General features: G+C 37.2%; 1 protein-coding gene across 5 annotated transcripts in view; it reads left to right on the forward strand.

Annotated features, from left to right (window-relative positions):
• The window catches only part of LNX2 (ligand of numb-protein X 2), a 79,570-nt gene that overhangs the window by 21,828 nt on the left and 29,950 nt on the right, over positions 1 to 27,792 (forward strand). For 4 of the 5 annotated variants that reach the window (XM_035003637.1, XM_035003639.1, XM_035003640.1 and 1 more), the window contains one exon: positions 22,898 to 23,411. In XM_035003637.1, the coding sequence (XP_034859528.1) occupies positions 23,005 to 23,411 (407 nt within the window). In that variant the 5' untranslated portion in view covers positions 22,898 to 23,004. Of the gene's footprint in view, positions 1 to 7,356; positions 7,410 to 22,897; positions 23,412 to 27,792 lie in introns of those variants that run through there. The other variant, XM_035003641.1, reaches the window with a different exon arrangement.

A 27,792-nucleotide genomic window follows, 5' to 3' on the forward strand; every position in this document is an offset into this window, starting at 1 on the left:
TTATTTATAATCACCAAAAGCTGGAAACAGCCCAGTTGTCCACCAATAAGCAGCATGATAAAGTGGGATACTGCTGAGGGATGAGAAGAAACAGACTGCTAAATACATACCACAACTTGGGTGCTGTGTAAAAGAAGTCTTACACAATAGAGTACATACTCTGTGTTTCCATTTATATGATATTCTATAAAAAGCAAAACTAATCTATTGTAAAAAAATCAGGGCAGTGGTTGGGAAGGGATATGAAGGAACTTTCTGGGGTGATGATTATGTCCCATATCTTAATAGAGGTTTGTGTTATGTAGATGTATGCAATTGTCAGAAACTCAGTGAATATACACTTCAAACAATGCACAAATAATAATTTTACCTCAAAAATATCAACAAATATCAAACTTCAGTTAATGATAATCTATGCTGTAATATTTAGAGAGAAGTGTACTGACTTCTGCATTATACTTTGAAGTACCTGAAAATAAGATGGAGGGAAGGATGGGTAGATATGAGATAAAGCAAATGTATAAAATGTTAATGGTAGACTTGCAAGATATAGGCATTCACTGTAAAAAATGTTAAGCTTAGAAAACTTTCATAGTAAATTGTTGGAAAAATATTAATTGATAGTGGAACTATTTATGGCCTGTTTTTTCATGCATGATTTGTTATATAAACTTTATTTCTCTTTGCTTCCGTGATATTTATTCTATATTTTTAATTATACTAAATCATAGCCTTATTTGAGGAGTCAGAGTATAGAGAAGTAATTTTAGCTCATTAATACAATTGTCTTTCTTTGGGCTTGTTGTCAGAGTTTTCCTTTTTTTTTTTTTTTTAAAGAGTGGGGGGCGCCTGGGTGGTTCAGTTGGTTAAGATTCCAACTCTTGGTTTTGGGTTGGTCATGATCTCAGGGTTGTAGGATTGAGATCTGCGTCATGGAGCCTCCTCTGGATTCTCTTTCTCCCTTTGCCCCTCCCCACCTCACAAAAAGAAAGAAAAGAAAAAAGTGGGACTGAGTGGCAATGTCTTTAGATAGATTATTATAAGTTGTGTGGTTTCTCTGGGAGTTTATTGCATGTTGTTTATATAATGCCTTTTTGTTTTTTCTTTAACTGATGGGGAAGAGGAAAGGAGTGGTAAAAAGTTTCCCAACTTCAGGTTCATACAGCCTGTGTGTCCAGAGGAAGCGAGTGAGAGAGAGTCCTAAGTCCAGTCACCTGACTTGTTTTTTTGTTTGTTTGTTTTTGTTTTTTTATTTATGCCAGTTTCAGTCAGATTTTCTATCACTTGCAACTGGAAGAATCTTACAGAGACGCTCATTTAGTTTGTATCTATAAGTAGTGTTGCTTAGGGGCTTCTTTACTTAGTGTATGATCTTCCATTTAGGCCTCTATGTCTCTATGTATGTGTATTTTGCTTGTATAATGGTTGTCTGCTGGTTAGATTGGAAGTTCTTTGAGGGAAAAGACTATCTTACTCCTGTTAAATACACTTTCCATTCTCATACAGATATGTAAACCTAGCCTAAATTCTTTCTCTCCTTTATATATCCTGGGTAATTTATCAGTAATTTTGAATTAATGACAGATTTAAAAAATATCTTCTCCTGTGTGCTAGGTGGTGTGTTTGGTGCTAAGGCTGTAATGCTGAACAGAGCACGAGCCCAGCACTCACAGAGCTTCCATTCTGGTGGGGGAGACGTATTAAATAATCATACAGATAAATAATTGCTGTGATAAGTACTAAGAGGGAAACACAAGGGTGTTTAAGACCAGGTAATAGGGGATCTGTCTTAGTCTTGAGTGCCATATGGAACATTTTTTTTTTTTTAGACACCACATTTTAAAAAACAAGGAGTTATCTAGGAGAGGATAGTGAGAAGGAGTATTACAGTATTACATATTACAGGCAGATGGAACATTTACAAAGGCCTTGAGTCAAAACAGGGCATGACACTTTAAAGGAACAAATAGAGAATCTGTGGAATAGAGAAGTGAAATCACTGAGGACTGTGGAAGAAGTAAAAGTTGGAGAGTGAAGTCAGAGCAGAATTATGCAGAGTATAATTGGTAGGACTTTATACAGGGTTAGGTGTGGGAGGTAAGGGAGAGGGTAATATCAAAGGTTACTTCTGAGTTTCTGGCTTACGTGCCTATATGGTGAGTGCTAGTGAGCCCATTCTCCAGTGGAGGACCAAATTTTGGTGGAAATGATCTTGGGTTTGATTTTGAGTCTGTTATGGTGTCTTTGAAACAACCAGGTATGTGTTTTGTTTTATCATTCTATGAAGGATGCGACCTCCTCCCAGATAGTTTTCCTTTTGTGGCTCCTTATCTTGTAGGTATAATATAATGTGGGAGTCTCTTCAGTCCTTATCTGCCTCCTGATAATCATCCTCTCTCTATATCGCTAGCGTCTTAATTCAAGTTCTTTTTTTTCTCTCAGACTACTCTCATGGTTTTTTAACTGGACTCCCTCCATTCTTTCAAACTTCCCCTTAATTCTTGTTTCACGATATATCCAGAATAAGTTTTTGAAATTACAGATCTCATCTCGTCATTGTCCTTAGAACCCTTCAATATTTTCTCTTTGTTTATAGAACAAACATATAAATCCTTAACATTGTCCCTAGCGCCTTGTGAACTGCTCGCACCCCTGCAGTCTTCCCAGCTTTTCCTCATGCTCTCTGAGGACTTTTCAGTTGACCTTCCTCAAATATCAGCTAAAATGTCACATTCTCAGGGAAGCTTTACTTTGAACTTCCTTGTTAGGCTCTTCTAAAGATATATCATGTATTTTTATTGTTTTATGTATATTTGTGTCGCTGGCTAATTGAGACCTTTGTACTAGATTAAGATCTGTGAGGGCAAGGACTGTCTGTTTATCTCTCCACAGTAACCCTCTCCCCTAGCACAGTGCCTGGCACGCAGCATATAACTAGCAAATGTTTGTTGAATGCATCCTGAACTTTCTAGTGCTTAATTTATGTACCTGTTATATGCCATGTTAGTTAACTGAAGGGAAAAACAAAGTGTTTTGTTTTTTAAAATACATTATGTTTTACTGTTAGGTTTTCTTAATTTGGACTGTTTCCATGGAAATGACAACCAAGCTTGTTGGGGTTACTATAATACTCTGTAGGTGATATTTGCTGCTGCCATTGTTAACCAAGACACAGAAATTTAAATTTTCAGATAGAGGTTTCTTGAGTTTGAGAACCAAAGTATAAAAATTTAATTTGAGGGAGAGTTGTTCAATATTCACTTTTTTCCAGTATTCTTTTGAAGGTCTTCCTTTCCATTAAAATAGTTTGCTGCTGACCTCTAGGTGTTGGTAAGCATGAATGCTGTTCTGTTTTTGCTAGATAACTTTGTTGTTTGTTTTCATCCTACTGTCTATCACTTACTGATTTTCTTTCCTAATGAATGCTTTGTTAATAAGTATTACTAATAAACCTTTACATGGTTAGAACATAATTATATTGTCTGTAATATAAGTGAACCTCTCTTATTAGGAATCATAAGTTAGGATCGTTGGGGTGCCTGGGTGGCTCAATCAGTTAAACGTCTGCCTTCGACTCAGGGCCTGATCCCAAGACCCTGGGATCATGACCTGAGCCTGGCTCCCTGCTCAGCAGGGAGTCTGTTTCTCCCTCTCCCTCTGCCCCTCTGCCCACTTGTGTGCGTGCTCTCTCTCTCTCTCTCTCAAATAAATAAAATCTTTGGGAAAAAACAAAAAGTTCATTTTGCATTGAGGATGCTAGTAGAGATAGAGGCATTTATATCCAAAACTACTTCTATAACTCAGAGCCACTGACAAGAAAAAACAGGTGGGATTCCAGATCTTGAGACATTGATTTATGAGGTAATAGTAGATGGCCTTGGGTGACAGCATTGTTGCAGTGAAGAAGCATAAAGTTTCCTTTTATACCTTAAAGGCCCAGGAAGAAAGCTGTAAGCATGGTTAAAACATTTTTTATATGACCTTTTATATATGAAGGTTACATTCAGAACTTTGTAAAAACTTTATGTCCCGTGGCAAATATAAGTGAATGTTTTCCAAGAAGCTTTTAGAGATTGATGGACAGCTCAAAAGTTGAGATGCTATACAGTTTTATGTTCATTCAAATTGATTTTGATCTTGAATGCAGAAGCAAAAAGTTATTTGGATTTTGTGAATTAAAGAGGAATGTTGATTTTGAAGGCCCCATTTTATCACAGTAAACATAAAAATGAAAATGCAAAATTGCTGGAAATTCCCTTGAGACTAAAAATATGAGGTCTCTCTAGTATTTTGGCCCTTTTATACAAATAGCAGTATCTATTTTCTTCTGGAAGTGAGCCTCTACAATGCTAACTAACAACAGAGGGTAAATAATTTCCCTGCAGGTCTATCATCCATTTATTTATATGAACATATATGAGTTTGTGCATATTTTGGCTTGTGCAACCTCTACATATTTATTTTGTAAGTGTATGTACTTACAAAATTATGGCTCTGGACTCAGACTGCCTGATTTGAATCATGTTCACTCAGTTATTAGCTTTGGCATCTTGGGCAAGTTACTTAATGTTTCTTACTTTCAGCTTCCTCATCTGAAAAATGAGGTTGCTGCTGCTAATGATGTATCAAACTCATGAGGATTAAATCTGTTCATTCCCCATCTCAGTTTAGTACATATCAGCGATTATAATTATCTCCTCAGTCATTCCTTTTATATTTTAAAATTGCTCTCATGAGTTAATCCCTGTTTAATTTACACCCTTTGTCTCTTCATGGTATCAGTCCTATGGCCGTTGTCTAACAACAAACATCCTAATATTTTGTCCTCTCCCATGGTCTTGTTCTTTTCACTGGTTCTCATTTTAGTTGCCTGCGTCTCAATTTTTTTCTGGCTACACTGTGTTTTTCCTTAGCTAACTGGGCATCGATGTTTCAGACAGGGTGGGCCATAGGTGTTGACCATAGCTGTTTTGTGTTTTACTTTTGAACAGTGGCGAGACTTCCTTCCTCTAAGCTCCTCCGACTCCCTGCCCAGTGCTATGCTGGAATGTTTGAGCTGGAAGAAGCTTTGCTGATTGTCTAGCCCAGTGCCTTTGTTCTTCAAAGCAGAAGGTTAGAGCCTGAGACACAACTCCTCCAGACGATGGGCATTTTTTGTAAATCTTGCAAGGCATTTTATTTCTCCACAGAGGATAAATCACAGTACGATAGTAAATGGGTTATTAAATTTGGGCTTTAGGAAATATCAGGAAATTCTTATATTTATGATTGAGAAACTAATCTTGAATTATAGGGAAAGTAGTTGTATTTTGGTGGGAAATATGAGGAAAGTTCACTTACAGCTCTTTTTTTGATATATCTGTGCTGGTTTTGATATGCTGACCCCTTGCCCTCTTGTTTCTCTCTTTATTATTTGAACATCCTACAGTGTTGCTCAAATCCACCCCTCGTTTGATTATTCCTACTCATTATATTAGTTCAAGTTCTCACTACCATTCATCTTGACCATTGCAGGAACTTCCTGTTTTGCCTTCTTGCATTATTGCCATACCTCCTCACCTGTACCAAACCTGCTGCCATAGTCCTCTCCCCAACATGCAGGCCTATTCACATCATTTCCCTCCAGCAATAATCTATCTAATGATAGAGAGTTTTACTATTGATAATGGAAAAAACAGGAAGGCTGACAGGAAGCCTGATCATTTTTGAGGGGAAAATGCATATTTAGTTAGGGGAGGAAGGTCTGAATCCCTCTGTTAGAGACTCTCATGCCAGCAGGTTAAACTTTACAAAGAGGCATCTATCCATGTCTTGTGATAATGGGGGTATGGGAAAATCTCCTTGTTAAGTCAGCTCCACTCAGATATCTTTCTTTGGCAGTATCTTAAATTAATTAAATATTTGTTCCTTTAATATTTCATTTTGTCTTCTGTATATAACAAATGTCCTTAAACAAGGTAGTATATAAATTTTCATAAATCGTATCCAAACCAGTTTATTGAGATTTATTACCGTAGGTTTTGTTTAAAAAAGAAAAGGCAGGTAAGGGTAGAGAATGTAATATTGAAATAGAGAAAGGGAAGGACATAGATGAGAGAAAAGATTAAGATATAAAATTTATGACATAGCATTGATCTGAGGGCTGGCCCCACCTCTAAGTTTAATGTCCCTCCAGCGGGTCCTTTCCATTTTACCATATTTTCTGTTAGAATTTGTTTTTAGAAGTAAAGTTCATCTAGCTAACTAATGAATCTGTAAACTCTGTGAACTGGATACTTCAGTACTCATGTAGATTAAAAGTCACCCTCACAATTTCTAAGTACAAATAATTATCTAAGTCATATTTAGTTGAAAATATTTATTTTTGTGTAATGGATTTCTGACCTGCTTTCAGATTGTTCTCTAAGCCAAGGATTTCCTTTTATGGGCATTTACCGTGTGCCTCTATCTGCTTTTCAAATTCCAGTGAAATGAATTAAAATGAAGAGAATGTACATTGAAAACATTTTATCTGCCAAGAGCCACAAATTAAAATGAATTTTTCTTTTGTTATTATTTCCAATTTTGATCAAATTTGTTCTCTTAAAAACTGTTGTTAAATACACAGGTTGAAAATGGAGACATAAATGTGTTCAATTAATAGAATTGTGTATTAGGTACTCAATTTTATTTGCCTAGTTCCCAGCCTAGCACATCCTGGACATTCAGTAAGTATTCATGGGGTGCAATTTAATATATTAAAGATGAATGTAATTAATGTAATTAAAAATTACATTAAAGGCTACAGTATAATATCTATGGCCGTGAAATTCTAAATCCATTCAGAAGCAATATCCTGAGATAATATTTTGAAAAGATGAGTAAATTTCTCAAAAGCCATAAATTTCCTTGTTTTCTGTATGTTGGTAGAATTATTTAACTCAATAAAATAGGCAGCCACCATTTTAACACCTCTACGTTTGAAAAACTGGCTCTCATGCTTAACTGAAGCTCTCAGGTATTTTATATATGTGTATATTTTATTATTAAGAGTAGTTACACAGGCAAAATTACAGGTGTCCCTGCTTTTCAAAAGTGTGTGTTCTGCCACTTTGCTTTTTTAAAGGACCTACAGTAGTACCTGTTTTCACTAATTGAAAGAAATCCAAAGAGGATTTTTGCTTTTACAAAAAAACCAAAAAAACCAAAAAAACCCAAAAGCAAAAACAGCCTTCAGTGTTTGTTTTGCAGTGAACAGAGGCAGCGCACATCCGGGTTGGCCAGAGTGGCCAGAGCGGCCCCACAGCCCTTCCTGGAGAGCTGCGCTCAGCGTCTTGCCATCAAGCCACTACAGCTTTGAACTGTGTCTGTGAGCATCTGTGCTTTGTCTCCATTTATTTTGTGCATCTGTTGGCAGGATGTGTCCTAAGGTATCAGAAAAGCTTAAGAGAGGTTATTTTTGGGGTCTGGGAATGCTCAAAATTTTTTCCATATAAATTAATGGTGATTGCTTCTTTGCTTTATGTCATTTCAACTTAGCAATAGATTTCATTGGAATGCTCTGCTCTCAGATAGTGGGGGAAACCTGTATTTGAAGAGGATTTGTGGGGAGGGAGCAAATTATGGGTCATTGGATCTCTGGGATGGGCACTAAATGAATGGTCCAAGAATAGTAATAGTAGGGGGTTGCAGTGATACCTGAGATGTAAAAGTTAGTTGGTCGAGTATAGAGGACTATAGGGGCAGGGAATAACTAGGCTTACTGGTTTTGAGTTGATCAAACACTGTTAGATTATTAAGCTCTTCGTTGGGATGGAGAGGGTCAAAATAGGACCCTTTGGTCCTTGGGACTTCTTCACAGGTAGAATTCTACAGGCTAATAAGCCCTTTTCATGCAAAAAGACTAGATACAACTGAATGAACTCTTTCTGTACTTATTTATGTGTGTTAACCTTATAAATAAAAGTTACTTTAACAGCAAAAATGAATTTATTTGGGAATAGCAGTGAATTTTAATGTAGGACATGCAAGGTTTGGCTAAACAATAGGCAAGCCCCACAAAGGAGAGGAATGTTATTTTATGGAGAAGAAGGAGGAAGTTGGGAGGGGTTGTTTTGAACAAAAGTCCCTTGGAGAAAAGCAAGAGTTCAGGGTGATGATGGTTTCTCATTGGTTGAGTTGCCAGGGGCAGCTGATTCCTTGTAGGAGATGCAATGTCCATCTTTTCCTGTTGGGGCCTGTAATTGGTGAGTCTTTCCTGTTAAGGATTCTTTTGTTGTAGTCTGTAATTGACGGTTCTTCCTGTAATTGATCGTTGAGTGGTATGGCTCCTACTTCTAGCCTCCCCACTCTATTTAGTGAACTTTCCCTTCACTAATTTCCACAGGGGTTTGGCCGAATTCTGGGCCTCCACAGTTATTTATCCTGGGAGGCATGGAAGGATAGGTCCTGTTCAGATTCACATGCCTGGCTTCATGGGGGTGGTAGTCCCTGAGTGAGTGCATTTACGGAGATGGGAAGCTTCCTGTAACAGAAGTTGCTGTTTTATTTGATCCCCTTCCTCTGGAATCCTCTTGGTCTAACCAGTCCCCTTTAACACCTCCTTGGGATATGTTACCGAAATCCTCCCATTTTTAAGAAAGTTTAATCCAGACATTTATATTTAGCATATGAAAAGAAATAATAATGCCAAAGAGATCCTGAAGATCTTTATACTCCATCCATGTCATGCTCCCACCATTGAATTGTAGGGAACCTTAGAACTTGCTAAGAAGGTAGGGACCTGTTCTCACATGCCCCATCCCTATGTAGGTCCTCTTTTTCTTTCTTTCCCTTCATTTATCAATTTCACACACTATTTTGTTAATTCGGAGAGTATGTATTGCTTCTTAAATAAACAAATGAACTTGATTTTTATTATACGAGTTGTACATGGCCATTTTAGAAAACTTTGAAAATATAGGTAAGCATAAGAAGAAAGTAGTCACCTGTGATCCCCATCCCAGTTAGTACTGCTTTTAATGTTCTGTATGTTATGTTTTAAGTTAAAGGACAAATATATTAAGTCTAATGTAGCCATTTTTTTATTTGACCAGTTTGCCAATGATTTATAATTCACTGATGTAAATTAGAATAATATATGGCTTTAAAATTTTTAAGTCAATATTTTTAAATGATAAACATACTTATTCCCCCCCCCCCCCAGCCCCTGCCAAAAAAATAAAGGCAATTGCGTAGGCGATGATAGAAGATGATAGTGCTTAAGGGAAAATATTTTTAAAATCCATAATTAACTTACATTAACTCCTTTTCTATCAGAAGTTAATATACTCGGTAATATCTTTTTCATTGCTCCTTTAACTTCGAAATTTGGTATTAGAAGTCTGGGGCATTTGTAAATTATATGGTATAAAGACTGACTCATCTAACTGCCCTTTTCAATTATTAAGCGCACTACAGCTAATATTTGCTGTTTACAGTTGAGTAGTTAATAGCGTTTCATCTACTTTAAAAATAGTATGCATATCCTTAATGTAATTTGACTAAGCCTGACTATAAGTTGTTATATGGTGAAATAATATTTTACATATTGTACATTTTACTCCCCCACATACATAATACATACGTTGCAACACAATGCTTTTCATATGTATTATTGTATGTCTCCAGCCACTGCAGAAATATAGCTAGAAGGACATAGTCATCATTCAGAAGATTAATAAGCATATGGTGCTGAGCTGTTTATACCATATGTTAAGATGTACTTAATAACAAGAAATGTTGTAAATATAAGGTAATTGGTAACTTATAATTGCTTAATTATTTATGTGAATTCATTTAAATTTAAAGGAAAGTGTAATTTTTAAATTTCTGTATTTAAGTAAAAAAACATGGGAATTAAGGATATTTTTCATATTCCCTAAACTAGGTTTCCTACTGGTCAAAACACTTTAGGCATTCTTAAAAGTGAAGAAACATTTCTAAGGTGTTATGATGAACTCTGAATATATTTAGTACATCGAGAGAAATAGTATAAGGCTCCATAATTGTAGAAAAACTGTTGTTCTTCTTAATTATTTTGTATTAGCTTATGCTGAACATCTATCCTAATTTATGGTTTTCTTTTCTGAAAGTGTTAAGATTTATGTATGTGTATGTGGAATAGTTCATAGATTAATTCAGATTCAATCAGATGGCTTCTAGAAACAGGATAAGTTCTCATATTGGACTACTAAGCAACAGATAGCTATTTTAAAGTAAAAAATTTTAAGTCCACTCTCTTAATAAATAAATTTGAAGAAAGAAGCAACAGTACAAGATGTTGGAGTAGAAAATGACTATGTCAAATAGTAGCATATATGTGTATGTGTGTATATATATTAATTATTTTAAATTTCAAGGTTTTTTTTCAACAAGACCATTAGATTTTTGTGGAGGTGTTACTTAGGACTAGGATATAGGAACCAATAAGAATTGTGAAATCTCTTGTTTCTTAAATTGTCTCTGTCTATAGGTCTCTTAATATTAATGATAAAACCATTGAACTATCTAATGGTAATTATTGCCAATTTTCAAAAGCTTCTCATAATATTTATCTTAAATTAGAAGCCCCAACAGGACAAAAAAATCGCACAATTTAAGAACATGTTCAAGAACTGTTAGTCTTTGAGAAATTGAACAAGAATCTACATCCCATATTTAAGAATACTCTACAAAAAATGTTCCAGAAGTAACCCTATTCTACAGTATGATTTGATTTTTTTCATTTCCCCATAATTCCTCTCCCTATATTGTATCTGAAAATGGTAAATCTCATAGTAAATTTTTTTTAAAGATTTATTTGAGAGAGAGAGAGTGCATGCGAGTGGGGGGAAGGGAGAGGGAGGGAGAGTCTCAAGCAGACTCCCTGCTAAGCACGGAGCCCCACTCAGAGCTCAGTCTCAGGGCCCTGAGATCACAACCTGAGCCAAACCTAAGATTCTGATGCTTAAACCAACTGTGCCACACAGGCGCCCCTCATAGGAAAAATTTATAAGTAAAACCTGTAAATTGGTAAAGTGTAAAATGTTATAAAGGTAAGCTGAGGAGATGCATTGTGATGCCATCTTGGTAAACACCATCAAAGGGGTATACATATGTATGTATTCCAGATAAGATATATGTCCATATATATAAAATTCAGAGGGAGAGGCTCACCAAACAAGTGAAAATTTGCTCCCTTACACCTGATCTGTTTGGCAGTTACATTTCACGTGATACTTTAAGATGACATTTTGGTTTATGAATGACCTACTTACACATTTGGATAAGGTGATTTAGTTCACTGGAACCAACCATTCTTCTGCTTGTTTTTTTTTTTTCTTTAAAGATTTTATTTATTGATTAGAGAGAGCATGAGCAGGAGGGGTAGAGAGAGAACCAACCATTCTTGAGTAAACAAATCCAGTTGAGTTTTTACGTTGGCAAGGCTATAACGCAGCTCTGGTAACTCAACTGTGCTGGGTCACTCTTGAGATCGGCTAGAGTCCTGACCAATCTTAGTACTTTTTACTCCATCGGGTACTCTCATTTAGAGTTCATTTTTAAGGAAGCCACCTTGAATGGTGAAATACCAGACATGAAAAAGACTGGCGAGCACCATAACCATTTGTGTCCAATTTGCTTCATGGAAGCCACACACTTTGTGATTTTTTTTCCAAGCCTCACCAAGCCCAGCTCCTGGCTCCAAGTTCCTAACAAGTTTGGATATGGGAATGCCCAGCCTAGAGCAGATTAGCAGCAACAAACTATGTGTGTGTGTGTGTGTGTATTGTATCTGACAGAGAGAGAGAGAGAGAAACATTCTCTGGTTCTAGTTACAGGGTGCTGGGAGTCTAGAAGTGCCATTAGGTGGCAAACATTAAGGGAGGTGACAGAAAAACTAACATATTGACTCAACTGTAATGCTTTATGTGGAAGAATCATGGGTATATATATATATAATAATCTTTAGATAAAAACTTATGGTTAATATTTTCTGTTTAAGAAGATAAGTATGTAACAGGGAATAAGCCTAGGAAATTGGTGGGAAGAGTAATGGGAGTATAATATTGGGGGTGCAGAGGGACAGTGTAGGGAGAAAAAGGAAGGAGAGACTCAGGAAGATATTATCAGAGGAGAGTGACAAACCAGCAGTCCCTGGAAACAGAGTGGTATGAGGTCTATGTTCAGGGAGTGGTTGGAAGCAGCCTCTGGCCAGAACACAGGGTTTGGAGCCTTAGAGGTGGGAATAAGAGTCAGACATATCCTTTTAAGATACTTGGCCTTTCTTCTATTAACAGATTTTTCCCCCCTGGGGGGAAATGATAGAATCGTAGTTGTTTGTCATGAGATCACCTTTTGTGATGGGGAGGTGAAACGAGAGACAAGAGGTAATCAAGAAGTAACAGGAACCTGATTTAGAACAGAGGCAGTGGGAATAAAAATTCTAGAGCTAGAATCCAGATTTGGTGAGGCAAGTGAAAGCGGAGGACTCATTTGTTCAATTTCTCTTTCATTCTTGAGATTGTTATTAACCACGTGTTGTGTCAGGCATGCTACAAGATGCTGGGCCTATGAATAATGTAAGACATGCTGCCTGGCTTTTAAGGGATGCCCAGTAGGGAAGACACATCTGAGCAAGTGATTGCGCACTACAGCAGTGAGGGGCGTAATGAAATAATAATAAAATGGTGGCTCAAGGGACAGAATGAGTGATTTCGTTTGGGTGGATGAGAAATAGCTTTGTAGCCAGAGGGTTCACTTGAGCTGGCCATTAAATGGACAGGGGATCTGCAGACCAACAAGGTAGGAGAGGACATTCCAAGCAGAGGGACTAGCATGCTGTGGTCAGGAAGTTGTAAGTAGTTTGGCATAGCCAAAGGGTGGAATGTGTAGAATTGTGTCAGGAAATGAAACTGGAGGAGCCAGATCTGGAAGGTTTAAGTGCCAGGTTGAAGAATTTGGCTTTCCTTTTGTAGAAGCAATTGGGGGCTGCAGAAGAATGTGAAGAAAATAATATCACTGTTTTGGGGATGCTAGTGTTGTAAAGGGTAGCTAGGAGAGGAGGAGCATGCCTGGAAACCCTTTTGAGTGATGGCTAAAAGAACAGGTGCAACAAATAACTGCAGTCTAATTTGGGAGTAGTAGTGGGATAGATGGAGGGTAGAAGACACAAGTAACATGTTCTGGAGGGGGAGTTGGTGGGAACTTGTTGACTGGGTGTGGAAAATGAGGAAGAGAGTGAGAAAGAAACAGGATTATCTCTGGTTCTAGTTATAGGGTGCTGTGAGTCTAGAAGTGCCATTAGGAAGTGCTGTACTAGGATCATTTAGAAGGAAATAATGACATGGTTTTTGAACATCAGTGTGAGTCAGATATATGGGAACTGGGACAATTATGTAATACCTATTGGGAGAAAAATAAAGGTAGATCTGTTCTCATATACTGACCAAAACAATGTGATAATCACTTTATTAAAAACTATACAAATAAAGAAAATAGAGGCACATCTTTATCATCTTGTTATGGAAGAGCAGAGTAGTGGAAGAATTTTTCAAGGAACAAATGAATGTATTCAATTACATGAAAATGGACTTTTCTATGTCAGTGGACACACAGGCACACAGGATGCCTGGGGAAAAATTATAATCTGATAAAGAGCTTTGATCCTCAATATATTAAGTTCATGTCAAGAAAAACACTACAATAGAAAAAAAATGGGCCAAGGATATAGCGGTGCACAAGAGAAATAAGTATAATAATCATATAGAGTCAAAGAGATGCAAACTAAAGGAAAAATTAGATATTACACTTGTATTTTCAATGGTCAGATTTATAAATATTAAAAAGAATAAAATTAACCAGGATTAGAACAGTTTGGGAGATGTTAGCATGCTTACACATTGCTGGTAGGAGTCAGAATTTTGGAAGTAAAGCAGAAGCTGGAACTGAGAAGTGACGGTGAGATTTGGCAGTTAGTTCTGGCCACAACAAAACCAGTCTTAGGCTGATGGAGATGGAAGCCCTTTGGGTAAAGAATTGGAGACTGCACTGATGGTCTTACATGTCAGAAATATTGAAACGAAGGTGGGGGAAAGGGTAATAATTGTAGACAAATCTTTTGTTTTCATTTTTAAAGCTGTCAAGACATGAACTTCATGTGGAGGGGAGAGAGATTGAAGAAAGATAGGAAACATGACAGAGGTTGCCAAAAGGTATGGGACACTGAGCCCAGGTCAGGGGTGGGGAATTCGCCTTCAGACAGGGAATGGGGAGATCTGTTGCAAGAAGAAAGGAATTAAGGATGTATATAAATACAATAATAAACTTGAACATGTGGAGGGGAAAAATGTTGTTTTGTTAAAGTGTGGGGGGGTTTGCTTTGACCTCTGATAGTCTCAATTCCTCCCAGAATTCAAGATTTCCCCCTTTTCCATATGGCATAATTTCTCCAAAGAATTGTCTGTGCTCAAATTCCTCTCTTCCAATTCTCTCTTGAACTCTTTCCAGGAAGCTTTTCCTCTCATTCCACCAAAACTCTAGATCAAGGTCACTGGTGAATTCCATGTTGCTAAATCCAAGGCTTATTTCTCAGTCTTAATCTTATTTTACTTGCCTGTAGGATTTAACACAGTCAGTTCTTCTCTCCCCCTTGAAGCACTTTATTTGGTTTCTGCACACAGTACTCTCCTAATTTTCTTCCTACCACAGTGTCCACTCCGCCTTAGCTTGGTCCCGTCTTATCTCATAGACTTTATAATGTTGGACTGTCTCAAGGCTCAGTCCCCTGACCTCTCTTCTGCTTATACTCATCCTCTCTCCTTTGGTGATCTTTTCCTATCTATACACTTTTCCTTTCCACACTGATGCTTCCTAAATTTATATGACCAGCTCAGTCCTCTCCCTTGAACTGGGCTTGTATATTTCCCTGCCTGCTCAGGGTCTCTACTTGGAGATCCGATAGTCATTTCAATCTTAAGATGTCCAAACTTGAGCAGAGCCATTTAACCTACTCTCTGATACACTTTTGCATCTCGGTTATGTTAATTCTGTTTTTCTAGTTTAGACCAAAAACCTTGGGATCATCTATGACTTCCCCCCCTCCACCATCAGCCCATGCACACATTTTATTCATCAGCAGATCATATTGGTCTGTCTTCAAAATACATCGAGAATTGAGTCTCCTCTCATGATCTCAGCCATGCCCAACTGGTTCTTTCAACCGTCCTCTCTTGCTTGGACTATTTCAGTAGGCTCCTAATTGCTTCTGCTTTTGCCCCCTTCACCGTGTTCTCAGCACAACAGACACGGTGATCCTGTTAAGGTACTTAAAGTAAAAGCCAAAGTTCTATAAGCCCTGCCAAGATTTAGTTAGCCCCTATTACCGCTCTGACTTGTTTTCTTCCCTCTGCTTTGTGCATTTCTTCCACACTGGCCACTTTACTGTTCAGTGAACACACCAGGCACATTCTCTCCTCCAGGCCTTTATACTTACTATTGCACCTGTCTGGAACAAACATTTTTATACCAGGTACCTGTGTGGCTTTCTAGTTACTCCTTTTGGTTTTAAGTGAAGTGTCCCTTGACAGTGAGCTTTTTCCTGATCACCCCACTTAAAAAACTGCCCTTCTCCCAGTACTGTCTTCCCTGTTGTACTTTCTTTTTCTTTCCAACCATGTGACGTTTTTAGCTTCACATTAATCCTGTGTGTAAGCAAGAAACCATTGTTATTTTACACATAAGGAAATTGAGATTTATGGACATTTAAGTGCTGTGCACATCACAATGTCACATTGCTAGTGAGGGAGGGAGGGGCAGGGCCAAATTTTGAACCCAGGTCTCAAATTCTACAAACTAACTCTAGGGGCTCTTTCGATGCTTTTCACTCCCTTGGATAATTGAGTTAGTGGAGGAATTGTGATCTACAATCATTGAAACTAGAGATTTTTTAAAAGACCTTAAAATTAAGAACTTATCACTTGGAAACAAATGTTTTCTATATGTACTGTGCAAGAAGTTAAAGTTTTCATCCTTTAGAAGAAAACAGATGATTTAATTTATTAAGATGAGAACCCTTGCCTTTGAATGTAATAGAAGCATTTAAATGATAGCCAGCAGGTAAACCTCTGCAATAAAACCGAACCAGTGAAAACTGTAGTTCTCTCTCACCACCAGCCCTGTATCTTTTAGGTATATGCAACACCTAGGAATTTGTGACACTCTCTAAGACATTAAAAATTGCCCCAACATAGCTGGCTGGTGAGGAGTGCTGTTGGGAAGAAACCACGTGCTGCGGGAGCCTGTCTTTCCTGGAATAAAGTTCTTCCCACAGAGGTCTTTAATTATTGGCAGAGGTTTGTCTGGATACTTAGCTGTCTAGACATGTTTAGCATTCCATATGGTATGTTTCTTTTTCGAAATAGTTTTATATCAATTCTATTGTTAAATTACTCTAAGGTAACATAATATAGTATGATTTTTTAAAAATACAGCTTTAGTATCACTGTCTGAACCTCTGAGACATGGGAAGGTAATGCAATTTGATTTTGGCCTTTATCCTTTTGCATTTAAAAAAGTTTTTCATCATAGCTTAGTGGTTCAAAATTAGAAGATTAAAGGTAGAAGGACATTTCAGATTGGTTATTTCTCTGCTCACCACAATTTAACCTCCATTTTGTAGAATATTTAAATCTTGAAGTTACCAAAAACAACAACAAATGTTCGGACTGACAGGTAAATATGACATATCACTGAGTGTTTCATTAAATTTAAAAAGAAAGAATCGTAAATTTTAGAACTACATTTAACTCCGTGTGTGTGTGTGTGTGTGAGAGAGAGAGAGAGAGAGAGAGAGAGAGAGAGAGAGATCAATTAGTATTTAGGCAAAGCTGATAGTTTATACACAGGAAGCCAAGGCACCAGAATATATATGATACACTACCACGTAGCAGACATTGGATAAACATTTGGTGAATGAAAGAGTTAATTGCATAGTGACCTAGTTACCCAGCTGGCGTAGAGCTTAGAGCCTAAGTTTCATAGCTTCTAGCATTTTTTGCTTAGCTTACTAATTGTCTAGATTATTAAGTAGGGTACATGTTACTACAAGTAGCATCTTAAGAATTTTAAAATGGTTTTTCAAACACCATGAGAAGGGATAGACAAGTAGTTAAGTGTGCTGAATTACAGTTTTATGTAGAAAAATGAGAGAATTATATATGTGGAATTGTTGGAAACTGCTCTTTGGTAGTTTTCTTAGTGACATGCAATAGGAAATAAGTTTTGATTAAAAATAGAAGTTATTTGGGGCACCTGGGTGGCTCAGCTGGTTAAGGTCATGGCTCAGGTCATGATCCCAGGGTCCTGGGATCGAGCCCCGCATCGGGCTCCCTGCTTCTCCCTCTCCTGCTTCCCCTGCTTGTGCACGCTCTCTCTCTATTAGATAAATAAATAAAATCTTAAAAAAAAAAAAAAGGAATAGAATTTATTTAAGACTGTAATCTAGCACGCTATTTCTATACAGCTAAATACCTAGACGTGCTTCTTCCAGTAGGGGAAAGAACTTTATTCCAGGAAAGACAGACTTCTTCAGTACAGGCTCATCTCAACATTTTACCTTTTTCAGTTTTTGTCTTTTTTAAAAGTAGTGTTAGTTATTACTGGTACTTCTTGTGAAAAAAGGGTATCAGAACCCTTTAGTGCTCTGTACCAGTTTTTCTCAAAGTGTGACTCAGGGTCCCTTATTCTCTTCTGTTGGGTCCACAAGGTCAAAACTGTTTTCCCATTAATGCTAAGACATTATCTGCCTTTCTCACTGTCGTTCTCTCATGAGTGCCCAGTGGAGTTTCCAGAAGATACATGTGATCTCACAGCAGATTGAAAACAAGCAGAGTTGAGACTCCAGGTTTACAAAGATGTAAAACAATGGCCTCTCTTCTCACTGTATTTTTATTTTGGAAAAAGAAATGTTATTTTTCATAAAAATCCTGGCATGTAATGGGTTTATTGTTTCATTAACAAATGAATATTTAAACAATTAATTCCATTGTCATTTCAGGAATGTTCTCTAAATGGAATAGTGTAGTAGGCAGCCTTTTAGGATTGGCTTTTTTCACTCAGCATAATTCTCTGGAGATTCATCCAGGTTGTGTGTAGCAATAATCATTCATTCTTTTTTATTGCTGAGTACTATTCTACAGTACAGATGTACCATGATTTGTTTACCCACTCACCCATTGAAGGTCGTCTGGGTTGTTTCTAGTTTGGGGCCATTGCAAATAAAGCTGTAGGTTTATGCGTGACTTTCACTTTGGAATAAATATCCAGGAGTGTAGTAGCTGAATTGTATGGTAGTTGCATGCCAGTTTTTTAAGGAACTGCCAAACTTGTCCAGAGTGGATAAAGGGATCATTAGGTGTAAAAGTTTGACATCCATTGCTTTATACAAAGGTACTATCAAAGCTGATGTGTAACATATACAGTAAGAGAGTTTTCTTGTATTGATATCAAGTAAAAAAATAACTTTAAAATTCTCAGACTTCTGAAGACTAAAGGAAGTTACGTCTCATTCTTTGTTATCATAGAGCAAGGTCCAGTATATCGACTGCTTTGCAGTGCCATAAATTGCAAGATTTTCTCCTATCTGTTTATATAGTGATATTATACATTTCAGGACTCTGAAACATTTCAGGCTCAAGTATGAGCCTGAGAACAAAAAAAAATTTTTATGTGCCAAGAATGGGGAATACAAAAGATAAAGAAGATGTTATCTTTACCTTCAAAGAGCTGCAATGACAGATAAGCAAGTAGGCAAATGTAGTAATTGCTGAAACGAAGGTATGTGTAAAGAGCAGCAAGAGCATAAGGGAAGGGAGATGTACCCAAGAGTAGGAGGGAGGCTGATGGGTTCTACAGAGCAAGTAGAGTTTGAGTAGGAATTTGCCAGGAGGACACTTGAGAGAGTAGCCTGAGACTCTTGATGTTGATGAGTCAAAGGAACCCTAGGGGTTTCCCATCTAACCATACTTTGGTGGGAATCTTTAGCTCATGGCCTTTTTTCTGAGCTGGATCTCCAGGGTTAGGGACCGTGAGGACACCTTCAATCTGAATTAAAAATAACCTGAAGGGGGCGCCTGGGTGGCACAGTTGGTTAAGCGACTGACTTGATTTTGGCTCAGGTCATGATCTCACGGTGGTGAGATTGAGCCCCTAGTCGGGCTCCACACTCAGCAGGGAGTCTGTATAAGATTCTCTCTCTCCCTCTCCCCCTGCTCTCTTGTGCACTCTCTCTCTCAAATAAATAAATAAATCTTAAAAAACAAAACAACCCAAGAGAAATGATCTGAATAATATATAGTTTTGGAATTTGCAAACTAACTATGAAAAACCATAGCTCTTCCTGAGAGTCTCTATGATGCAACAGGGTATTCTTATCTCATAAACCAGGAGGAGCAAGCCTGTTACTCATAACTAGAGTTAGGTAGAAAACAGTGTCTTCTTACTCCCTTTCTATTGTACTGGCTATTTTTCAAGATATTATTTAAATATCTTTGCCCCGTGTTGAACGGGGCACCTGGGTGGCTCAGATGGTTAAGCATCTGCCTTCGGCTCAGGTCGTATCTCTGGGTCCTGGGATCCAGCCCTGTGGTGGGCTCCCTGCTTAGCGGGGAGTCTGCTTCTTCCTCTGCCTCTGCCTCTCCCCCAATTGTGCATGCTTGCATGCTTGCTTGCTAGCTTGCTCTCTCTTTCTCTCTCTCTCTCTCAAGTGAATAAATAAAATCTTTAAAAAAATAATAAAATGTGTTGTAATATTCTCAGCCAATTTAATAACTTCCATATCTACTATTAGTGGAATATTATCTAAACAGACAATGTAGTTTGTAAAGATACACATTATACTACATTTTACCTTTATATTATGAAAAATATTTAAGACTTGCTTATTTAACTTGTATTTTAATATTTCAGATTTTGCTCATAGAATATCTGAAATCAAAATTATATATAAACATGGGCATATCCTCCTATAAACATAGGTGTACTTCTGGCCGCCTAAATGTAGTAAGAGTACACAAGTAAATTGTCACCTATGTGGTCATTCAGCATTTACTGAGCTGCTCTTCTGTGAGAGGGTCCAGCTCTTAAGGAGCTCACAGTTTAGTATGAGAAGTAGTATTAGGTGTTGATTTAGACTTGTACACTAAGAAGGAATGAAATCATCTGCCTGGGTTGGGAGTAGAGGGATGGGTTTAGGGGTTAGAAAGACAGGATCAGGCTGCCTTTGGTCCTTACAAAATTCATACAACCAAGGCTTTCATGAAATACGTCTCCTCTTTCTTATAATTACTTAATTTACTATTGAGTAATTTTGAAGCAAGAAAGAACTAGATTTCCTTATCTCTTACCAAGTAATTATAAGTTGTTTGGCTTTATACAAATCGTAACATCTGTCTGAACTTTTGTTTCTTTATCTTTAATAATGGTAATAATAGCTAATACTTATATAGCACCTATTATGTGCCAGGCACTATTTTATACACTCATTTTTTATTTTATACGTTCATTTATTCTTTATATCAAACCTTTGAAATAGGCACTATGATTACCCCCATTTTACATATGAGAAGGAAACAGACGTTTAGTAAGGTTACAAAGCTAGTAAGTGACAGAGCGAAGATTTGAACCCTCACAGACTGGCTCCAGAGTATGTGCTCTTAAGTACTTATGCTATACAGCCTTGCAGTTCTTTAATCGTACTTACATGCACATGCTAGTGATCTACACATGAGAATTTGTCCCTTAATGTTTGTTTCATGGTAACAGAGGTATTTCGGGGGTGGAAGATAATGCAGTTAGTTGTTATTTGGTATTTTAAATGGGAACGTGTTATTTTTCCTCATGGAAAGATTTTGTGATAAAATGAAAATAAACTAAAAGTTATTTAGAGATTTAAAAAAGAGCTAAAACATAATAGTCTTAAGAGAAATGCTTTCTTAGTCATTATGTGGGAGGCTAGAATTGCAGTATTTTTTTTTGACGAAAAGAAAAATTAGAATAAACACTATCACAAAGAAAGAAGAGCAAAGGATATGTGAATTTTCTTGCTAATTGGGTGGGGAATAAGAGTCTGAAGGCATTCTGTATTAAAATACCTAGTCTGTCTGTGTGGGATAAATGCTGTTTCTCTTCTTAATCTCACATATCTTGCACTGATGTTTGAAAAGTTACGATGCCCAGAGGGTAAAGAACAAGCCTTGTAAGTTACAAAATACAAGAAGCATTTGCTCTCTTAATGTTGGTACTGATAGGAGTTTAGATCACAGGCTGCTGCTGTTGTTATTTTATTAAGTAGTTTTTAAAAACAGTTTATCGAAGGTCAGCCATCCCATCTGAATCCTGTCCCACCTGCTCGTAATTCATGGCACTTCTTGTTGACTTTGTTAAAATGTTAATATTGTTTTTCTAATAAAAACTCCAAATAAATAAAATAATAAATACGTATGTGTGATGGGAGGAGAATTTTCTCATTGAAACAGATGTTGGGAGCATTGACATGGTATCCTACCCTCTCTGTTCTTGTGGCAGGGAGACCCAGGTTTGATGATATCGGTACCCTGAGTACGTTGTGCCTCGGATATTTTGACCTGCTGCATACTCCCTGAGTGTGCCAGGTGCTCTGAAGCCCCTGAGATTCCGCACAGGGGCCCTTGTCTGCTTCCGTTTGACCGACACACCCTGTCACAACTCAGCAGTGCATGTTTTTCCCCTTTTGAAAGTATTTCCAGCTATAAAGCCAAACTTGAGTTAGATGCCAGTTCTCCTCATCTTTCTCTGTATTCACATAATAGCCTCCTGCACATGGCTTTCTTGGAGTACATTGAATTTTAATGATAGGTTTTCTTAAGTATCCTCTCCCTACCTCTCCTGTCTCCTTGTTCAATGTTTAGCACATACTAGAGACTATAAATATTTACAGAAGAGCAGATATAGACAGCTGCTGCCTCTGGAGTTGATTTTTAACCCCTGGTGCTTCTGGGGGAACTGGAGGGGAGCATTCCTTGCTAGCCTTGCACTAAACTGGAGAGGCTGTTCTGAGAGTCTTATAGTTGGAGAGGAGACAGACATACACGCACACACAAATTGCTGTTTTGAGCAAGCAAGAACAGATCAAAGTGTGGAATAATATGAGGTGGAATTGTTATTTATAACACATCTTACTGATTTAATTGAATTACAGTGGGCTTTTTCCTTTAATGCCTTAAAATAGTATTGCACTTTATGGAGCTTGCACAGATGTTATTTGTATATGCTGTGTAGTTTATCTTTCTATAATCTGTGCTAGATAGAGAATATTTAAATCATACATATTTTGAAATCCATTTTTTCCAAATATAGTACAGGGCGAAGGTCATTTTTTAAATAGATACTGAATTATCCTTGAGACAACATTTCAAAGACACGGGTATAGCAATGTAAATGCATAAAATCAGAAGCAAAGAACCATGACTGGGATGACAGATGCAAATGTATTGCATAATATACCTCAATTTGCATTATTAGCATGCTATGTAGATTAATTGGCTTTAAAAACTACCATTGAGCAGTGAAGTATTGGAGGATTTCAGTCAGTAAAACAGATTGATTCTTTCTTATGTCACACCATATGCAGCATCTTTTGCTTTTAATCACAAGTTCTTTTTTCACCAAGAACTTGGCAATGCAGCCAAGTAGCTTAGCCAGCTAGCAAATTAGTTAGGTTTTTATGACTAATTTATCACCTGGTCTAAATTTTATTTTATCTTTTACCTAAAAAAGAAGTTAACTAGTGATTCTATATTGATAACTTTTAACCCCCCTTGATTGATATTAATTACATTTTTGATTTGTTTTGTTTATCTAGAACAAACCTTGATTTTAGTCAAATACATCAGTGCCCGTTAAAGGAAACCATACCTGAAGTGGAAGTCTAACGTATGAGGATACAGAAACTGCTTTGGTTGACTCAGAATGGGAACCGCAAGTGATGAGATGGTGTCTGTGGAGCAGACCTCCTCCTCCTCCTTCAATCCTCTGTGTTTTGAATGTGGCCAGCAGCACTGGACAAGAGAGAACCACTTATACAATTACCAGAATGAAGTAGATGACGACCTGGTCTGCCATATTTGCCTTCAGCCTCTGTTGCAGCCACTAGACACCCCCTGTGGACATACGTTCTGCTGCAAGTGCCTCAGAAACTTCTTACAGGAGAAGGACTTCTGTCCATTGGACCGGAAAAGACTCCACTTTAAGTTGTGTAAGAAGTCTAGTATTCTAGTTCATAAGCTTCTGGACAAATTATTAGTGTTGTGTCCATTTTCTTCAGTGTGCCAAGATGTCATGCAACGCTGTGATCTGGAAGCACATCTTAAAAACAGGTAAGCAAAAAATATGAAGGAAAGAGAAATGCTAGGTTTTATAAAAAGGTTGGTCAGACAAAAACTTATAGTATCAAGGCATCAGTAAGTAAATGGACAAATCAAATACAAGAGAGACAATAAATAAGTTGTGTGGAACAGTATTTTACATGATAATTTCTCAAAAACGTAGATACAAAAACTTCAGTGAAGAAGTACCTATTAATTTTTGCTGGTATGATATGAAGCTGTTACATTCATATGGGCAGCAGGGTATAGGGATAGACTTTTTTCCAAGGCAGTTTGGCAGTTTGTTTCAAAAATTGTGAATGTGAATATCCTTTTATGTAGCTTATTACCCTAAGGAAATAATCCAAAAGAAGGAAAAATTATGTATAAAGGTGTGTTCACTGCAGCATTGTGCATCGTTCAATAAATCAGAGTCGATCTAATTAACAGTAGGGAAGGGTTAAAACTACCATAGTACATCAACTCCATGGGATATTATGCAAACAGTACAAATGGTAATTTTGTTGCAATATGGAAATGAGGGTACATGATTTTATTTGCTAGGATCTTATAAAGAATATGTGTTCAAGGACTAGACTGACTAAGAACTAGGGGTTAGACACCTTAAAGCATTCAATGGAGACTTTTGTTCTAACAAAGCATTTTAAAAGGTCAAGTAATTTATTGAGCTGATTAGTGAGTTTTATAATTTGACTTTGGTGAAAGACTTGAGTTTTAGAATTATTTATACCCTTAGGAAGGGTTAAAATACATCTCTTATGTTTTATGTATGAAGAATCATATAATATGACAGAAATAAATGTGTTGATTTCTAGATTTCAGAGTTCAGCCACTTGTGCAGTAGAAAGGTGGGATTGCTGTGAAAAAATTCACAGTACAATATATGGGGTATCATAGAATTGCCGGGGATTATCTAATCTTATCCCCTCACTTTACAAATCAGGAAACTGAATCACAAAGATTTAGAGCTAGTTAATGGTATAGTTAGGCCTAAACTTCTAATATTCTTACTTACCATTCTAATATATCGCGCTGACTTGACCACAGGTCAAATCATGTTCCCTACTACTCTGTGGTAGTAAGTTTCCTATAGACATGAGTATATGTGGTCCTTCTGTTCCTAAATATCAGTGTTAGAAAACAAGGATACTCATTAGAAATTGTTAAGATATTTGAGAAAGAACAAGATGTTATTACATCGTCAGAAACAGGAAGATTTATAGAAAAGGTTTAAATCTAAGCTGTGTTGTCTAGTAGGAGGTAAGAAAACGTGTAGGGTAGGTACAGAGACTTGTGAAAGTGCATGTGGCCTTAGGTTTCCGTGTGTCCTCAGTCACCAGCAGGTGTAGGATCTGAGCACGACAGCAGAGACCTGGTGCAAATCGACGCTGGACTTGTGAATGTGGTCTTCTGGGTGGGGCCTACTTACTGAGGTTGAGGAATATCTTAGGCTTGCCTTATTTCTCTCAGTTGGACTATTCTTTTTAGGGGATAGTTTTCTTCTGTGACTCTTATGAACATCAGTTATAGGATGTCAGAAGAACTGAACAAAGTCTCGTTACCAATTATGGTAATGTTCAGTTACCAATTATTTTGAGAGCAGTGAGGTAAATGTTGCACAAATTTTTAGGAACATTCACTTAACTAAAATGCCTACAAGAATTTAATATGTAATTGAAGTATCATTAGTATTTTGGATCAAGCAGTTTATGTTGGTGATGTAAAAACTTGGGGACAGCAAACTTCTTTCATTTGTAGGTTGATAAAGGCTAAGCAGTCATGCCCAGTTGCAAGTTCCATTTTCCAAGTAAGCTTGTTAATATTTGAGCTACTCATTCAATCATTTCCAAAACATCTTAGGCCTGTATAGTGAATGATTGAAAAAGTGAACAATTGAAAAAGGTGGATGATTTGAAAAGGTAAGTGACTTGCTTGATATAAACAGCTAAGAGTGATTATTGACTATGAAAAATAAAAAGGCAAATTATAGAGTATAATTTTTATATCCCATCGGAACAGACATGGGTGGAACAGCCTGACCTTTCTCTAGTTTCTCAGTTAAAAATGTTGATGTTACGTAGTCTCTGCAAGCTGAGAGCAAATTAGAATCTAATGCTGGGTTGTATATTGTCTTTACTAGTCTTTGCATCCCTTTGCCCAAAACTGACACTCAGCTAATGTTTCTTCAATTAAATTGTTAACCTATGTTCTGGTTATCGGTTGCTGAGAAACTAACCATCCCAAATATAGTGACATAAAACAAGCATTTGATTCTGCTCATGGATTCTGTGAGTCAAGAATTCAGGGCACAGCAGGGATGACTTGTCCCTGTTATGTGTTATCTGGGCCACAGCAGGGAAGAACTGAAAGCCAGGGACTACAGCATTTGGAACTGGAGAATCTACTTCTGAGATGGCTTCTTCATTCACATGTCTGGCACCCTGATGGAGATAACCAGAGGCACCGGCTCAGCTAGGAGAGCCTACAGGTGGCCTTTCCAGCATGGCAGCCTCAGGGTATTTAAAGTTTTTACGTGGCATTCAGTGTTCCAGTGAATAAGGCAGAATCTGCATGGCTTTGTATGAACTAGCCTTGAAGTCACATAGCATCCCTTATGTCACTGTGTTTGAAGCAATCCACTCAGATTCAATGGGAGAGGGAACCTGGGCTTCACTTTGTGATGGGAGGGGGTCAAACATTTGCAGCCATGTTTTAAAACCAACACAGGCTACTGAGTGGTACCATGAGTCACAGAATATGATTATTCTGACTGTGCCATCTCTGCACACAGTCTCACTCATCTGATAGAAATTGATAAGTTTCATTAAAATTCATAGAATTTCAGGGGCACCTGGGGGGCTCAGTCGGTTAAGCATCTGCCTTTGGCTTGGGTTTGTGTTTGGAACATTCTTACCAGTATACTTTTCTTATGTATAATGTAAAAAGCAGATATATATTTGCAAATCATATACCTGATGAGAGTATTCAGAATATAAAAAGAATTTTTACAACTCTAACAAAAAAGCAAGTAATCCACAATTTTAAATGGGCAAAGAATTTGAATAGATATTTCTCCAAAGAAGATTATTTAAATGGACAATAAGCACGTGAATGAATGCTCAGCATCAGTAGTCCATTTTTTTTTTTTTTAAAGATTTATTTATTTATTTGACAGAGAGAGACACAGCGAGAGAGGGAACACAAGCAGGGGGAGTGGGAGAGGGAGAAGCAGGCTTCCCGCCAATCAGGGAGCCTTATGCGGGGCTCGATCCCAGGACCCTGAGATCATGACCTGAGCCGAAGGCAGACACTTAACGACTGAGCCACCCAGGCGCCCCTTCAGTAGTCCATTTTTATAATGGGTTGTTTGTTTTTGTAAGTTGTAAGCATCCTGTATATATTTTGGATACTAGAGCTTTATTAAATATATGATTTGCAAATATTTTCTCTTGTTCTGTTGATTGTCCTTTCACTTTCCTATGCCCTTTGAAGGACAGACGGGTTTAATCTTATGAAGTCCAGTTTCTCTGTGTTTTCTTTGTTTGCTTATGCTTTTGGTGTCATGGCCAAGAAATCACTGCCTAATCCAAGGTCACAAAGACTTACACCTGTTTTCTTCTAAGACTTTTATAGTCTTTGATCCATTTTTAATTAATTGTGATTAGAGAACATGCTGTGTGTAATTCAGTCCTTTAAATTTAATTGAGGCTTTTTTTATGACCTAGCACATGGTCTACCCTTAGAAAATGCTCCATGTATACTGAAGAAGAATGTGTTTTCTGCTATTGATGGGTGGACTATTCTACAGATGTCCATTGGGTCTGGTTGATTTGTAGTGTTATTAAAGTCTCTCTTTTCCTGTTCTTGTCGGTTTGTTCAATTCATTATTGTAAGTGTGGTATTGAAGTCCTAAACTATTGTTGAATTGTCTATTTCTCCTTTAATTCTGTCATTTTTTCCTTCATGGACTTTGAGGGTCTGTTGTTAGTTATGTTTATAATTGTTAACAGCTTCTTGATAGATCGAACCTTTCATCACTGTAAAATTGGAGTATTTATTTGTATTTGGTGTAATTACTGATCAGGCAGGATTTATGTCTGCCATTTTGCTATTCTGTCATTTTTTTTGTTTCTCTGTTTTTCTGTTACTTCTTTTGTGTTAATGTGTATTTTCTAGTATTCCCTTTTAATTCCTTTGTCATTTCTGTTCATATATATATATTTTTTAATTGTTTTCTTAGTGGTTGCCCCGGGGATTATAATTAACATCTTAATTTATAACAGTCTAGTTCAGATTAATACAAACTTAATTTCACTAGAGTATAAAAACTCAGCTCATAGATAGCTCTGTTCCTTCCCCATTTTTTGTGCTG

Source organism: Mirounga leonina, unplaced genomic scaffold, assembly GCF_011800145.1.
Source record: "Mirounga leonina isolate KUSES-001 unplaced genomic scaffold, KU_Mleo_1.0 Mir_127, whole genome shotgun sequence".
Lineage (NCBI taxonomy): Eukaryota > Metazoa > Chordata > Mammalia > Carnivora > Phocidae > Mirounga > Mirounga leonina.